Source organism: Parus major, chromosome 1 (genome assembly GCF_001522545.3).
Source record: "Parus major isolate Abel chromosome 1, Parus_major1.1, whole genome shotgun sequence".
In the NCBI taxonomy this organism is placed as follows: domain Eukaryota; kingdom Metazoa; phylum Chordata; class Aves; order Passeriformes; family Paridae; genus Parus; species Parus major.
The window spans coordinates 92570348-92586327 of NC_031768.1; the positions used below are offsets into that span (position 1 = coordinate 92570348).

Consider the following 15980-nt stretch of genomic DNA (forward strand, 5'->3'; position numbering starts at 1 on the left):
AACATCTTTGATAGTCTGAAGGAGAGCTGCACTACCAGAAGAGAGATGAGGTCCCTAGTGAATTATGCAGATCACTCCAGAGTACTACAAATAATGATGATGGCCTGCACCATCATCTGTTTCATGTATGCCTTTCACATCACAGAGGAAACAGCTCTGAAATTACTGAGAAAGGTTTAAACGTTTTATTGAACCCTCTGTCTGCCACCTCAGGTTATGAATCAAAAACCAACAGGGTTTGGGATGAAAAAAAAATTTAAAAAAAAAAAAAAAAAAGAGCTACTCAATGCTTAAAAGCACCTCTGAAACACACCTGGAACTAATTTTTCTATGCATAAAATCCCATAATCTGAAAACCTCTGGACCTTAGAGATGTGGAAATAAATTGAACACCCTGCTGGAACATTTCCAGTCTTGGGCAGGTCCTGTGATCCTGCAGAGCCACAGAGGAGCAGACCTAGAAACTGTCAGACAAGGCTGGATATACACTGTGTGGGTCTTGGACACTGTGTCCTAGGGATTTATCCACCCTCCAGGCTGGGGTGGATAAACAGAGGGAGGGGGGTGGGAAATTACAAGCCTGAAGAAAAGGAGAAAACTTTTTTGTCATAAGCCAATTTAGTATTTTCCTTAATACTTTTCAAAGCATACCTTAGAAACTGCTAAAGAGTCTGCAACATTAAAATAGCTCTGGAAGGAGGAAGTTACTGTGCAGAATACTGATGAAGTGGTCAGAAAGGCACAGGACTTAACACGAGGCCCTGTCAGTTGTTCTCATCAGTGTGAAAAGTTTTTCTTTATTAAGGGGAAGATTACACTAAAAGTTGCTAAGGAAAAGATATTCAAGGGTCTAATGTTTTGTAACATCCCATCTCTTTTGTATTCTGCTCTGCTCTTTTATATTCTGCCCTTTGGGGATGGATGGCAGTCAAGGATGTTTTTGCAGTCTTCTGTGCTTAGTAAAGTTAATTTAGCACAGACATTTTTCCACTCCTTATTAATTTCAATTTTCACTTCTCCATGGAAAGTTTAGCTTTCTTCATGCAGTTTTCATCCCCATATTAGGGCAAGAATTCTGTTTTTGAAAGAAATTAGATCTCTGCCTGGAAATAAAAACCTTTCTAAGTTAGCATGAACAATGTTGCTGATTTTTTACAGTGTGAACGAAGAGGACTGACATGTTGAGAAGTTGTATTTATACAACACATTACGATGGTTTCAGGGTTAGTGATGTTTGTAACTGTGTTTATTAGATACTGAATGATGTAACTGGTCAAACTCTGCCCAGTATAAAATGGTTTACTTTGTGCAGCCATGGTACACATGGTACACACATAAAAGCTAAGCAGAGAAGTGTAACAGGAAAGCCTAATGGGTAGGACTGGAAAAAATACCTCACAGCAGTACAGAAAGACTGGAAAGCCAGAATAAGAGAGAGGTTATTGAGAAAAGCATGTTATTGGCACTTAGCCTAGCAGGCCACTAAGTTGCCAGTACAGCTACATTTATCTCCTGAGGACATCCAGGCTGGGAGATAAAGAAAAATTAATAAATCCAAATGATTCACAGAGGTAGGGCAGGATGGGGAGACTGACTGACCACAAGTAGCCCCCAAAAGGTATAAAAATGGCACTTCCAAAACTATCAGTAAGGTCACCAAGCTAAGAAGCATGCAGGAAATGTGAGGAGGACACAAGCACCAGCACCCCCTGTCCTCTGTGTCATCACAGAGCATCCCTGGCTGACCTGTTGGACACAGGTGCCCCATGCTGGGCTGACTCAGTCACTTTGGTGATTCATTATGTGGATACAGGAGTATCAGTGAATGACAAGTTTCAAAACCTGTCCCCTCCCAAAAGCTTTTGCAGGGGCACTTGCAACATTGTCGAAACAGGCACTGCAGAAAGGAGCATTGCAAGGTCCCATGCACTACCACTGCATTCCTCTTGAAAGAAGCATAAACCATTTTTGTTCCTTTAGAATTCCTGTAAGTCAGTTGATCTTCTACCTCACCCTCTATACCAGGACACCATCTCCAAGTTTCCCAGTGCTGCATCAATTTTAACAACCACAAAGTACTACTTGGAGGACAATAATTCTGTATTTTATGTCGTTTCAGTGGCTGAATCATACTCTGTAATCTTTTTGAAGACAACACTAGAGCTGTATTTGCACCATTTCTTTAGGGTCCTGTGGAACAGAAGTGTAGTTGGTGAAACAGTGAATAAGACTGGAATGGTAAAAAGGACTATGACAACCTTATGTAGTTGCACAAAGAGACAAGGAAACTCTATGGTAAAGCCATTCTGATGGGAGGTATTAAAATCTTAAAGTATTGCAGAAATTGTGAAGAGCAAACTACAGATTAATCCTTAATGGCTTTAAGGCCATTAAGTGTAGCATTTTTTCAAGTTTAATTAAGGGAGTAGAGCTCTTATGAGGAGAGGAACAGGCAGCTGTCTTCAACACTTCCAAGGCTATTACGACATTCTTTTGAAGCAAATTACTCAGAAACCTGCTCCATGACAGAATCCTACTCCTAGACAATGTCTTCCATCAGGCTGCAAGGTCAAGCTTTCAGGAGACACCTTGAGTTCAAACTCTCTGGTACAACACCTCTGTCACACATTGAAGAGCCAGTGTAACAAATAATAAATTTCTTTTATTGCTGCTTTGTAATATAAAATGATTACATCCATGATTCCACAGTAAGGGGCAGTAAAAAAAAACCAACAAAACCATCTGAGTAAGAGGAATGTGACGTAAGCAAGTCATTTTAAAACAAGGACCCACCAGAATGTTTTCTAAAAGTCCCTTCCTATGACACTTCCCTTCCACAGCTCCATCTTACAGTGACATTTGTGTAGCCTGCTCTGTGACCAGTGCTAGGGTGGCCAGAAAGAATGGTACAGACATTGTCACCCATGTGCTAACACAGGAGTTAAATCTGGAAAAAGAGTTAAAAAAAAAAAAAATCAAACCTATACAGCAGGACATGGATTAAACACTTTCTTTCCTCTCTGGCTCTAAACACCACTGAATGGGACTCAAGAAGTAGGGGTGTTCAAGGCCAGGATGATGTGGCAGACTTCCTCCAGGCCCAGAGAACATTCTGCACTGCAGCTGGCCTGAGAGAGGCGTACACACAGTCCCTTGTGCCACTGGACACAGCAGCACTTCCAGACAGTTCTTTCCAAGGACACAGATGCTGGCAATGGCTACAAGGACAGTGTGTTAAACTGAGGTGGGATTTCTCACCAAGGAGACACATGATGAGAGACTAGGACACCACTAGGTTTTGCTAAAACAGTAATTACTGTCGGGTATGGAACAAGAGTCCCAAGCAGCTGCTGAGTCTCCAGGCAGATGGATTAATTTTAAGTATATGCTCTGCTTTATCTTCAATCACAAGTTCAATTACCCTGTCCTTGCACATGGGAAACCAAGAGTGAGTATCTGGAAACAAACTTAACCATACTGGTCTTACTGGTGAACTGTCCAGGCTCTTCCATCCACCAAGAATGCACCATGCCAATTAACCAAAAGACACGTTTGAACAAGATTGTCCTTCCCCACCAGGAAGTGAGATCTTCTTCAAATGTCTCCTTCAGGTCCCTCCAGGAAGGAAAAAAGGCATTTTACTGGTGACAGGTCCAGGTGATACAGTCCCTGGACCCAGTGATACTGGATGAGGATGCATCCTGCAACCTCCTCTGTCCTCTCTGAGCTCACTGACTCAGTGTTGCACTTGCTGGGCCTTGCAGCGCCTGCCTGAAGACAAGCTCCTTGAGTTGATCCAGTTTGCTGTCCCTTAAGGCATCCTGAATGGCACTGAAGAAACCAAAGTAGTGCTGGAAGTTGTGCATCATGAGCAGGACACCGGCCAGCAGCTCGTTGGTCACCAGGAGGTGATGGACGTAGGCACGAGTGTGCCTCTGACAGCAGTAACAGCTGCATCCCTCCAGCAAAGGGCCAAAATCATCGTGGTATCTAAGGAAGAAGCAACATTGGGTAACATCAGAGCTAAGAAGACCCATCCAAGCAATAAAAAGTACCCCTGTAACCACCTGGCCTTTTGCAGGGACCTGAGCCTTAAAGCCCTGAGGTCCTTAATCCAGATTTGCTGACAGCTCAGACCAGCACCACTGGCAAAAAGGACTTCAGGTATCAGAGATGGTTTGGGTTGGAAGGGACCTTAAAGATCATGTAGCTCCCGCACCCTGCCATGGTGTGGGACCACAGCTGCTGAAAGCCCCAGTCCTCCTCATGCCAGAACTCACTTCAGAGCCAAGAGGCTATACATTTAAGTCAGAATAACTCTGACTACACCAGAGCTAACAGCAGAGAGAGGCCTCCTCTGTGTCTTCCCTGGCAGAAAAGCTGCAGTGCAAGACAGCTGTCACACAGTTTATAAAGGAGAAAGTCACCAAAACCACAGATTCACTAATCCCCCTATTCACAAAACAGTATTCTGCTCTACTGTGAGATGCACCATTTCACTGAGACAGCAAAGCAACACAATTGTCTACTCAAGACAGCCTGAAAGTACCTGTAACAAAAAGAAGGAAGGACAAGTCGTAACAATGGCCAAAGTTTTTGTGAAGTGTCCAGAAATGGCAGAACTGTTCTGCAGCTGCCCAAACTGAGTCAAGAGAGTAGAGGGTCTCCACAGTTTAAATAAAATCTTGTATCTCAGAATGACCAAAGTTAGATGTGGAAGACCAAAGTGATTCCCAGACCACCTCTGTGAACCTATGGTCTTTCAGCTGAGACATAATTATAACCAGAGAACGTCTGCTGGACAAATGATCAGAAAACCCCTGGTTCTAGGTCAGGCAAAGGACAGTGCTTTCAGAGATAGGCTGTTGCCTGGTAACAAGCTAGAATGCTTGTCCAACACTCTACACTCAGTGTCCAGAAGTACTTTTTTCAACAGGTTCATGTTTTATGAAGTCTCTCATCCAGCTGCTGACCAGTTGCAAATAAATACAGAGGACAAAGCATCATATTTAGTCATAAAGCTGCAGGTACCCTCCTCACAAACTCACATACTTTTTATCCTTCAGAGATATCTCAAATGGTGTCATTTCTGGGTCAGCTTTGGAGACGTCCTCCTGGTCTTCTTGAGCACCATTCTTCTCCAGGTCCTGGGTCCCATTTTGTGTTAAAACTGATTAAATTAAAAAGACAACAGCCTTAGAACAGAGGGCAAGGGCAGAGCAAGGGTAACAATATTAGAGTAGATATTTCTGCTACTTTCTTGCCAACTGAAAATTCCTGCCGCAAGTTTCCGCCTCTTTCTTCTAGAAAGCAGATATTTTACTTTAATTGCTGTAGGTTAGTTAACACAAATACACTTTTAGATGATCAAAACAGCAAGAGACAACTGAAACTAATCAACTAAAACTAATCAAAAGTAAGAGCTGAAACAACAGTATAACTTTTTGCTGCTCTACTGAGCTGAACTCTTTATAAATTGTCAAAAGTATTTTGTCTGAACTGTATGCTGAATAGAATGTAATCACCTGAACAAATGGATTTTATTGAGATTTTGTTAGAGTAGACAGACAACTCATCTGCATTCAGTCATTCTACCTTCCATGCTGTGATCACTCAGGGATTTAGATGCCTCTTGGTTTTTTTTTAAAAAAAACAAACCCTGGAATCAAAAGAGGCTGGTAGCACTAATTCATAAGAGGTAGGTTGGTAGGTTCCACACCTGCCTTTTCAGCATCTATCTGAAAAATAAAGAACCATCCCATGATTTTATAGGTTTGCATTTTTAAGTTTGTTCTTAAGGAGAAGGAGATGTATCTGGAAATACCAATATTACTGTTTGTATAATCCATGCCTACTGTGTTTAAAATGGACACAGGACAAAACCACTGCCATTACCCTTATTAAAGCCTTATAATTTAAGAATAAAGACAAGATAAAGAACAACAAACAGAGAAAAGGGTTAAAAAAATAGCAGCAAGCACAAAGAAACAAGATGTTCTGTTCCATTCAGCTGGCTCTGAATTATCTAGGCATGAAAAGCCACTCGGTTCTACCCAAGAGAAAAAAATGTAAGATGTTCCCCTGTATTAAAAACATTTAATAGGCCAAAACAAAACAGCTGCTTGAAACACATTTGATAGGTGCTTTAATGGGTGATACACATTCCCATCTCACAGTGTAATCAGTTATGAACAGAGCATTTTGGTTTTGATATAAACCTATGCATGCAAGGATAGAGAGGAAAACTGCCCAAATAAATGGGAAATTTCTGACAGCCAGAAAAAGAACTTCAAAAACATATTACTACAACAGACACATAGCAATTTAACTCTAGAGATAGCTTAATAGGTCCAGCCTTTACTGCTAATGGTAACAGAAAATTTGTCTATTGTTTTAAACTAAAACCCCTCTATTCAGGAGGTGTTTAAGAAATGTTTAATCATCACATTTTGGTTAATGAGACATTCAGAGGCCTCAAGTTTTACTCAACAGATTTCACACCAAAGCACCCCACCTTCAACAACACGTGGTAGTGGAATCCCAGTTTTTCCAGTGGTCACTGCACTTACTTATTTAAGGAACAAAGCCCTCAGATACAGATTCCTCCCAACTATGAATTATGCTTACCACAATATAAAATGTAAAAACTGAAACAACCACCAAGAAGCCTACCTGTTGCTTCAGGATCTGGGTGACAGTCGTAACTGAAAACCAAGGCACAGCCTCGCTCCGTCACTTGGAAGGGAAAGAAGCTCTCAAAAATGTCCACTCCTCTTTCAATGCACTCAAGCACCTCATCTGGTTTGCCTACACCATGAATGATTCTGTAGGAGACACACAGGAAGAGGAATCTACAATATTCTGAGTAGAAGCAAGCAGGTGCCTGAAGGAAAGGACCTCCAGGTCATGTGCAGCACATGTAGCTTATCTCTGCAACTGCTAAGAGTCATCACTCAGAACTCCATGTGCTTCCACTTCCCCACCTCCAACCCACCCAGTACATAACAGGCTTTTCATTATGTGCCCTTTGGAAGACAGCAACAATCCCTCATTTACTGTGGAAAAACCCCATTCTGTTGATTGTGTTTGAAGTGATTTGTACGTGATTTCTTTCACATACACGTAAATACAACAAGATTCATAACATCTGTGCCACAGAACAGGTATTTTCCTTAACCATGCTTGTGCCCCAGTGAACTACCAGACACATGGACCCTTTTGTTTGTTAGCTGTTTAGAAGATGGTCTAGAGAGCAGGAGATAGCTGGTCAAAGATACAAGTCCTTCAGGTGACAGACACATCCTACTGCACCTGGAAAACTGCCTGGGGGGAATGCACTAATGAAAACTGTCACTAGAAAGAGAAAACCTCCTTGCTTCAGTTTTCCCTTCTCTTTACACTCTACCTGCTCAAATGATTTACCCAAAAACGTGGGCTGTAACATCTCCTGAGACATGGCATTAAGAGCCAGGAAGAGCTTGGCTGGATTGCCATCAATGGTAATAGAGATCCTGCTGGCAGCCAAATTTAGTTGGCAGCTTCACCAGGGGTGGGTGAAGAGTAAGAGAGTACAGCACTGCCTGCTCTCCTGCAGGTGCATGGCTGGGCTGAAAGCAGTAGAAGTTAATGTAGGGCAATGAGCTAAACAGATAATTAGGAAAATACACAGGGGCTGATAAATGAAGTCACAAGGTGCCATTTTTAGTCACTTTTCTAAGTACTCTAATTAAACTGATGAGCACAGAATAAGGATAGGAGAACTTTACAGCATGAGTGTTTTATGTTTCAGGTTCCCATGACAGGGAGAAAATTATATGCAAAAGTCAAAACAGTAGCTCTGCATATATGATCAAAGCTTTGCTGAAACTCATCTCTGCAAGGTAAGGACAAACATTTGTTCTTGCAAGGGTTCCTATACTATTGGAAAGGAAAACTAACTTTATCAAGAGACTTCAGCCCCTTTAGGTACATGAAAGGACTCTTCATAAAGAGTACATTCATAAGATCATTTTACCATCACACAAAAAGCAGTCACTTCTTGAGCGAAGCACAGAAAGTGTTTGTCTTCTAGAGAATTTCATGCTGGGTTAGAACAGAGCTGGTAAACAGCTTCTCCAGCCAGAATGGCAAGGGTGATTCAGGAGCAAGGACTGTCTGAAATTCACTTGAGGTACTTCCAAGACCCCCGGGGGCTAACCAGCTCTCTTCCTATCAAGAGTTCAGAAACACTTGTCTTAACAAGACAAGCAAACTATTTGATAGATGAGGCAGATGCACTGGTAGCCACTGAGGTTAGCTGAGCAGATTGGACTCTAATGCTCCCAGGGGATCTTTTAAGTAGCTCAACCAGACAGGATAGCAACAACACAGCAAGCCTCCTAATTGTCAGGAAAATTCAAACCCCAGGCACCACTAAGCAAGAAAAAGCTGCAATACCAGACACAGTGCTCTTGCATTTAATTTCCTTTTAAACACCATTAGGTCAGAGCAATGCTCTGTTAGCAAAGGGAAGCAGGAACACAATGGGGCCTCAGTAATTCTCTTCAGGAAATGATGAAAAAAGCAACCATATTATTTCTGTAGCAGTTGCTCTGGTAAGAGCAATCCAGCAAGCTCAAGCCAATAAAAAAAACCTCTATACTTCTGAACCATTACCAAATATTAGCACACATTTTCAAGAAGTCTTTAGCTACTGCTAGTCAGTTATAAGGATCAAGAAAGCTGCCACTCCTGTCCAGTCCTTGGCATGGGTCTGATGGGCACAACAACTCAGATATGCAATAAGCCCCACACTGTCCAAGAAGAGAATACCAATGTTCTGGGCTAGCCTATACCAACCCCAAGTAGTGCACAGGCTCAGTACCTCAGGTACTAGGACAGAGCTGGCTACTAAGGTCATGTAGGAAGCACTGGTTGGTTCTGCCAGCACCCCTCTCTGCCATCTGCCAGTTCAGGCCAGAGAGAACTGGAAACATGACAGTTTTACTGGGGAGAAATCCCTGCTAAATATCTTGATAACAATGTTTTTGTATGAGCTGAACTTCAAGTAAGCCATGGCTTCCAAGACCAAATGCAAGTAACCCTGAATATCCTACCTGTAACTCTTCCTCTAAACACTCTTCCTCAAACCCACAGCATGAGCAAAGCCTGGTGCCAGTTGCAGCCAAAAATTGAAACAACTGTTGAAGACTGCAGTCTGACAATGGTAAAATTTATGCAGCCTGGCACACACAGAGCTGTGCAATACAGCGATTATTTCCTACAGGGAAACTGCACAACAGCCTGTAGATGCTCCTCATAATAGGACAGATGGATTTCTTGGGGTGTTGCCCACACAACTTACCTTGGTTTATCCTCTGGCAGCTCTGCTGTGACAGAAGCTATCAGTTTCAACTTGGTTTCCTTGGCCATGGCACTTCCCTGGAAGCCATCGAGCAGAAAGCCACCGACAGGCCGCTTGGCAGTCTCCCTGGCTGATCTGAGCCTCTCTTCCAAGACATCTCCACCTTCAATTGCCCCAAACATTACACTTCCTTGTAGTTCCTGCCCCAGGAGAAAGCTGCAAGTGTTAGAGCATGCTCTGCCAAAGACATGAAAGATATCTTACAGCCGAGGCTTCAGATGTCTGCTACTTAAGCCCCACATTCCCAGAAACTTGGCAGAACCATGGGGTTTCATCTCATGTAAGACTATTCCCCACACAACACTGTGAAGTCCATGTGTAAGAAATGGGACTAGCAGAGACAAGATTCTGCTCCTTGCCTTGACACTAACTCACTGAGAATTTTGATGCCACTCTTCCCACCTCCCTGCAGAAGGCAATAACCACACACCATCGCTGTACATGACTTTTTATGGATGGGGTCTCAACAATAGATGTGTTGGTGCAAAATACAAAGCAGGTACCAGTATCCTGTCTGGTCAGACACCAGATGTCACAGGGAATTCCCTTTCAGGAGATACAAACACCAGCTCCTGTCACCTGTTTTCCCTTGTAGAGCAGACTCAGATAGTATGTCTCCTTTCATTAAAAGGGAGGGAAGTTTCAAAGCTGCTGGAAGAAATAAAGAATAGCACTGACTAATTCTATCAAATCCTCCCTCACTTGGAACTAAGAGGACTTCAGAGCAAAAAGATGGGTTTTCTCAATTTGAGTAAGAAGATCCCACTTTGCCCATACATCTAATAATAAGGTAAGTGAAAGAAATGCATCACAATGCAAAAGCAGAAAGAAAAATCCTAAAATGTAGCTCTCCTCAACTAGTAGAGATGAGGGGTGATCCTGGTGCAGGAGACAATTTACTAAAAGAAGGAAGGAAAACTCATTGTGCTACTGGTTATACCTAACTCTGGACTGTAAGCTGGGCATTCTCTGATACACAAATGTGACACAATTCCCTACTAAATCCCATCCTGGGGCTGCTCCAGGATGCAGCACAGACCAAGAAACACATGCAGTGATCCTCCCTCGGTATCCTGGGGACCTTACCGGTGATTCTTCTTGCAGTTGAAGGCATATATCCAAGAAGGAAAGAGACCTATCCACAGACTTCTTGGCTCTTTTTCTGCCAGCTTCCCCAGAAATGGTGTCTCCATCAGAGATGCACTGGAACCAGTCTGGCTGGATGGCCCGCTGGATGTCCATGAACTTGGAAGCTGTCAGTTCCATGCGCCCTGAGCTTCCCCACAGGGAGACCGCCTGTACAGGAAGAACAGGGATGAACAGCAGTTGCAAAGGACAGCAGATTTTAAGGGTGAAAGGAGAGAAGGAATTGCTCTGGTGAAACACCAGATACTGGAATGATAGCTCATTAGATAAGTTCCCCTGGAGCAGGGCTCAAATAATCAGCTGCACTTGGCACAATGAATGAAAGGAGATACATGACTGAACTGGAATTTCTGAGATACTCTTTGGTGAAACCATTCCACTCAACACTGACTTCTCCACGTTTAAAAATCTGACATAGAGCTTCTGACCTCTCATCACACAAATTAGTGGCAGAATTGGGAAAAAAAAACCCAAAAAAACCCCTTGACTTCCCACCTAATTTGTTATCTAGTAAGCAGAAGCTTATAAAAAGCAGCAAAGGCTGCAATAGAAATACAAGTTGCTAATTTTCTGTACAAAATGCAAACCCAAGAAACTACTTCCTCTTCTGAGCACTTAGCTCATACAATACACGTGAATGTACGTTTATATAAACCATACAGACTGGGAAGAAGACAAAACTACTTAAGCACTCAATCTTAGAACCTAATGCTATTTTAAGTCCCAAATACAGCAACTCTAGAAAGCACTGAAATATCCAAACCGAGACAACATGCTCATTAAGATTTCACACACAATCTTCCCTGTCTTTTCCCATCCTGCCAGCACACATGGGACCCAATCCTCCATTTTTACTCTGTGATACCCTCAAAAGAATTTAAAGCAAGACAAAAGCACATGGACAGAGAGGTTATCTTACCTGAACACTTCCAGGCTAGCAGATGTCACCATTCAATTCACTAAACATTCAGATTCACAAAATGTTCACATTTTAGCTTATTTTGCAGAAATCTGTAATTAACCTGTGAGTGCAGCTTGGCCATCACTTTGGTTGTATTACTATCAGGCTTGTGAAACTGCTGCTCCAAAACTTTACAGGGGTATTCAAGCAGGTTAAGTAAAGGGCTCAAGCCCTTTGGAAGTCAGCTCTTTTCATCTACAATTCTGTTCATGCTTTTTTAAATGAGAAAGGGTTTTCAGCCATCAGAAACAGTATATAGCTTGGAGTGTTATGGGCACTTTTTGGGGCCTGAGGGTTTAAACACATTCTCCTAGCCTATGCCAGACAGACAGATTAAGCAGTGCAGTTCTCATGCATACTAATTTGCAAATTGAATTTCATCAGCAGATGCAAAAAATACAAGCAGAAGCTTTATTTTTTTTTTGGTCTGGTCTCCACAAAGACCCAAAAGGATTGTACAAGTATGCCATGTGACTGTTGTTCATCTATCCATTCTGATTACTTCTGGCCTTATCAGCCAATTTTGCTAAATTTGAATAAAACCAGAAGTCTCCAAAGCAATAAATTTTTTTGCAAATTTCCAACTGGTAAAAAGAGCAACTCCAAAAGGAGTTGCAAAATTTGCATCTACAGAGTAACTAAAACACAGCAGCTGTGTGTTGCTCTGCAGCAGCATGTTGTTCAGACAGTACCTGCTGCCTCTTATTGTGAGGGCATCAAGAACAGCTGGTGAAGGCAGGCAGAGGAAAGTCAGAGTTGTCTGAGCCAAAGGGCAGAGTGTTATCACATCTAGTTACCTTCATTCTGTTCTTGAGAGGAAAAAAGCTGCTTTAATAAACAAAACAGCCATGCAGCTTAGAGAGCTGAGCATTATCCTGTGATTATTTAAATCCAGCCAGTGCTAGGCTTTCTGGAACAGAGCTTTCTGTCCCATTGCTTTCAAAAGTATTTGTCAGCACAGATCCAGCTGCAGAAAGCCTTACAGCAAGGTGACAAATATCTTCACCAGCTTATTTAAGAAACCCAAAAAAGTCTGAATCAAATTCCCAACACCCATGCTTAGATTGCTGCTTTCACCTCAAAGCTGCACAACAGTGGGACAAAGTAATCCCTTCCCTGCAGAGAGACAGACTCAGCCTGGATCCCAGCAGCAAGGAATATACACTGACAGCTGTATGGCAGGAGCTATCCTCTGTCACTCAGTGACCTTCCACCAAATGTGGCCATACCCAAACAGGCCTTGGGACTGAGTGTATCTGAGCAGGTGCCAGGAGCTCCAGCACAGAGCTGTGTCAGGCAGCAGGCAGTGTGTGGATTGCACAGACAGTGTGTGTGCCTGTGGGGTGGAACCAGCAAACTCCTGGATTGCTGAGACACCCTCCTGCAAAAATTCTGATGTCCTGTCCCTTCATGGGCCTGTAGTAGGCTGTGTGTAAATACACACACAGGGGTTCAGATTTACTGTTTATCAGTGGCATGAGCATAAGCTTGTATAGCAAATATGCCAAAACACAGGTATTTTCTTTTGCTGCCATTTAAACCACAACAGCATGGTAGTCCAGAGCTCTCCTTTCTACGTGAATTGCTACTTAACTGCTCAGGAACCATTCAGGGAACATGCTACCAAGTAAGAACATGTACAGCTTCATTTAGTTGGAGGTATGAGCATGTAAATAAATGACAATCCTCTTTGTACAAGGATTTATTTTGCTAATCTTGTGGCTGTCTGAGCATACACATAGAGATGAAAGGAGGACTGGCAGATTTCTTTTGGGAACTTTTAAGAGGACCCTTTCAAGTCTTTAGAGTTACTGTACCTTGTTACTATTGTAGCCAGAGGGGCACGGACTGACTGGGTCATGAAGGGAGCAGTAGAGCACAGTATCTGGCATACCTGAAAACAGAGAGACAGATCCAGAGCAGAGTTTCATGAACCAAAGCAAAGCTAACGCAAAGATGTGGCCTGCTAATCTGCAAAAGGGAAAAGGGTATTATCCCCCACACAAGTACATCCATTCTGATGAAGAAAATATTGTTCATCTATCTCTCAGCACCAAAGAAGGCAGACTTCTTCCCCACCTTTGCTAACTACCTGGAGAAGAGTGCAGCAGCAGGAGAAACCATGAAACAATACCCTTTGGTTCTGCAGCCTGCATAGATGCTCTGGGATTTATTTATGTTTCTTCTTGATTAATACTCCACCTACTAAAATTCTCCAGACCCAACAGTTGACTCACTTGACCACTCAGCTGATGACTGATATACTGGAGACACCTGACACTTGACACAATCCAAACTAGCAACAATCCCAAGCCTAGGACTTTTAAGGAAGGGCAAAGTAGAATCATGGAATGTTTTGGGTGGGAAGGGACCTTAGAGATCATGCCCCATGGGTAGGGACACCTTCCACTAAGACCAAGTTGCTCAAAGCCCGATTCAACCTGCCCTTGAACATTTCCAGGGATGGGGCACCCACAAGTTCTTTGGGCCACTTGCTCAAGTGGCTCACCACCCTCACAGAACAGAACAGGAAGAGAGTGAGAGGACATATCAACTACACAAATGAGAAATTTATCATCCCTGCCAGACTGGAGGTTTCAAATGTCAGAAAGCTAGACAGTATGTCTCAGTGACATACAGCCTTCTCTTCAGAGATAGCCACTGAAACAGATAAAGCCTCCAGGAAGTTCTAGACAAATGCATCTTTCAATTTTTCTTAAAGGAGTAAATTGCTCTAAACAGGTAAAGTTTATTGGAAGTTGGATGCAAACTTCCTTTAGAAAGCCAAACCACAATTATTTTATATATAATGAAATGCATGTCCCAAATTCCCATGTGCTTTTAAAAAACCTAGAACAAATAAAACAAGCTTTAGCAACTCATGTTTTTTTTGGGGTTTTTTTTCTGGCAAAATGTGCTAGATTCTATACACAAAGAACTGTCTGTAAATTATAGAAATTACAGACACATCATCACTTTGTAGCCTGATTGAAAGATTTTTGGCTATACTAGTGACAACATACTATTTCAAGTCTTCCCTAGTACCACTCTGAGTGAGAAAATCCCTAAATGTGCAAAGCTTTCTGCCTACTGTACTGCCTGAACATGCTCTAGTGGGATCGACCTGCATAATGTCTCAGATATACAAGCAAATACTTGTACTTTACCCATAAATTTTGCAGCTCCTTCTTTATACTCTTCCAGAACGTCATGCATTTCTGCCCTGCAATCCAGATATAGGAACACATTAACTAAGCAGACAACTGTCTCAAGAATTTGGTGGTTTCATAATTAAGGCTTTTTTTCCCATACTTATGCATTTTTTTACACTGAACTGGTATTTGCCATCCAGCTGTCAGGCAGTGAAGCAGGGATAGATGTGGAATGCCAGAGTCACAGAGGTCAAGAATCACATCTCACAACCTGGGGCACTCATAATTCTTTGGCAATACAGTAAAGTTTTTACCTGCACTGACCAGGGCACACAGAGTTGATGGAGAGCACGAAGCTAGACTGTGAATTTTTGGAGAGCATTACTAATGTGTTCACATCATTCAACAACTGCACAAGCTTTACCATGTTAATCTTTCCTTTCAGTTGCAACTTAACTAGTTTTGAGAGTTAGTTGCTGCTCCAGTTTTACCTTAAATGTTTTCAGGTATGGGGTACCTAACACCACTCTGGGCAACCTGGTCCAGTGTTTCACCACCCTCATTACAAGAGATACGCTCTTACAGTTTAAACCCATTACCTCTTATCCTACCACAACAGGCTCCGATAAAAATCTGTCCCCATCTGTCCTATAATCCCCCTGTAGGTACCAGAAGGCTGGTAAAAGGTCTTCCTGGAGCCTTCTCTTTTCTAGGCTGAACACCCCTGTATATCTCTGCGTGTTGTTACATGGATGATCCTCCAGCCCTCCGAGCATCTTTGTGGCGCTCCAAAGGACCTGATCCAACAACCCCACATCTTTCTTACGTTGCGGGCTCCAGAGCTGGATGCAGCACTCTCGGTGGGGTGTCAGTGGAGCAGAGGGGCAGAATCACACCCCTCGCCCTGCCGTCCACCTCAGGAAAATGACTGCGATGTCACCACGATGGGTTTGGCCTAAACACGCTAAAAATCACGCAGCCCTCCAGCTCCCTTCCCCTCACCTGTCCTACCCCGGCCCTGCACCTCCCTCGGACGGGGAAGCGGGTACTCACAGGGCGGGCAGGGCGATGTGCGCCACGCCGGGCACGCCGCGCACCTCCCGCAGCGTGTCGTGGGTGAGGTGCGGCGCCGCGCCGCCCCGCGTGTACAGCAGGCAGCCGGGCAGCGCCAGCGCGCCGGCCCCGCCGCGGCCCAGCCCCGCCAGCGAGCCCAGCCGCCCGCCGCCCGCACCGAGCAGCGTCAGCCTCATCCTCGGCCCGCGCCGCCGCCGAGGGACGCGGGGAACGAGGACGCGGAGAAGGCGGAGAACGGGGCCGC

The 15980-nt window shown here is 43.5% G+C and overlaps 1 protein-coding gene across 2 annotated transcripts; it reads right to left on the reverse strand.

The window, feature by feature from the left end:
- Positions 1-2642: 2642 nt before the first annotated feature.
- On the reverse strand, positions 2643-15975 carry QTRT2 (queuine tRNA-ribosyltransferase accessory subunit 2). Of its 2 annotated transcripts, none has more exons than XM_015646579.3 (8): positions 15716-15975; positions 14678-14733; positions 13328-13404; positions 10490-10699; positions 9344-9543; positions 6673-6824; positions 5053-5170; positions 2643-3990 (listed from the first exon to the last, which is right to left on the reverse strand). In XM_015646579.3, the coding sequence occupies exons 1-8, from the start codon at positions 15910-15912 to the stop codon at positions 3729-3731; spliced, it is 1272 nt and encodes a 423-aa protein (XP_015502065.1). In that variant the 5' UTR covers positions 15913-15975; the 3' UTR covers positions 2643-3728. The 2 variants fall into 2 exon arrangements, with proteins under 2 accessions (XP_015502065.1, XP_015502075.1); XM_015646589.3 differs by lacking the exon at positions 15716-15975 and adding an exon at positions 15665-15683.
- Positions 15976-15980: the final 5 nt, after the last annotated feature.

Bases quoted from the DNA above. Each gene is read 5' to 3' on its own strand.
- QTRT2 (XM_015646579.3), bottom strand. From the start codon at position 15,912: ATGAGGCTGACGCTGCTCGGTGCGGGCGGCGGGCGGCTGGGCTCGCTG. The intron at 13,405-14,677 runs GTAAAGTACAAG...CTCTGTTTTCAG, and splicing joins AGGAGCTGCAAAATTTATGG to GTATGCCAGATACTGTGCTC. The intron at 9,544-10,489 runs GTAAGGTCCCCA...CTCCTGGGGCAG, and splicing joins AACTGCAAGAAGAATCACCG to GAACTACAAGGAAGTGTAAT.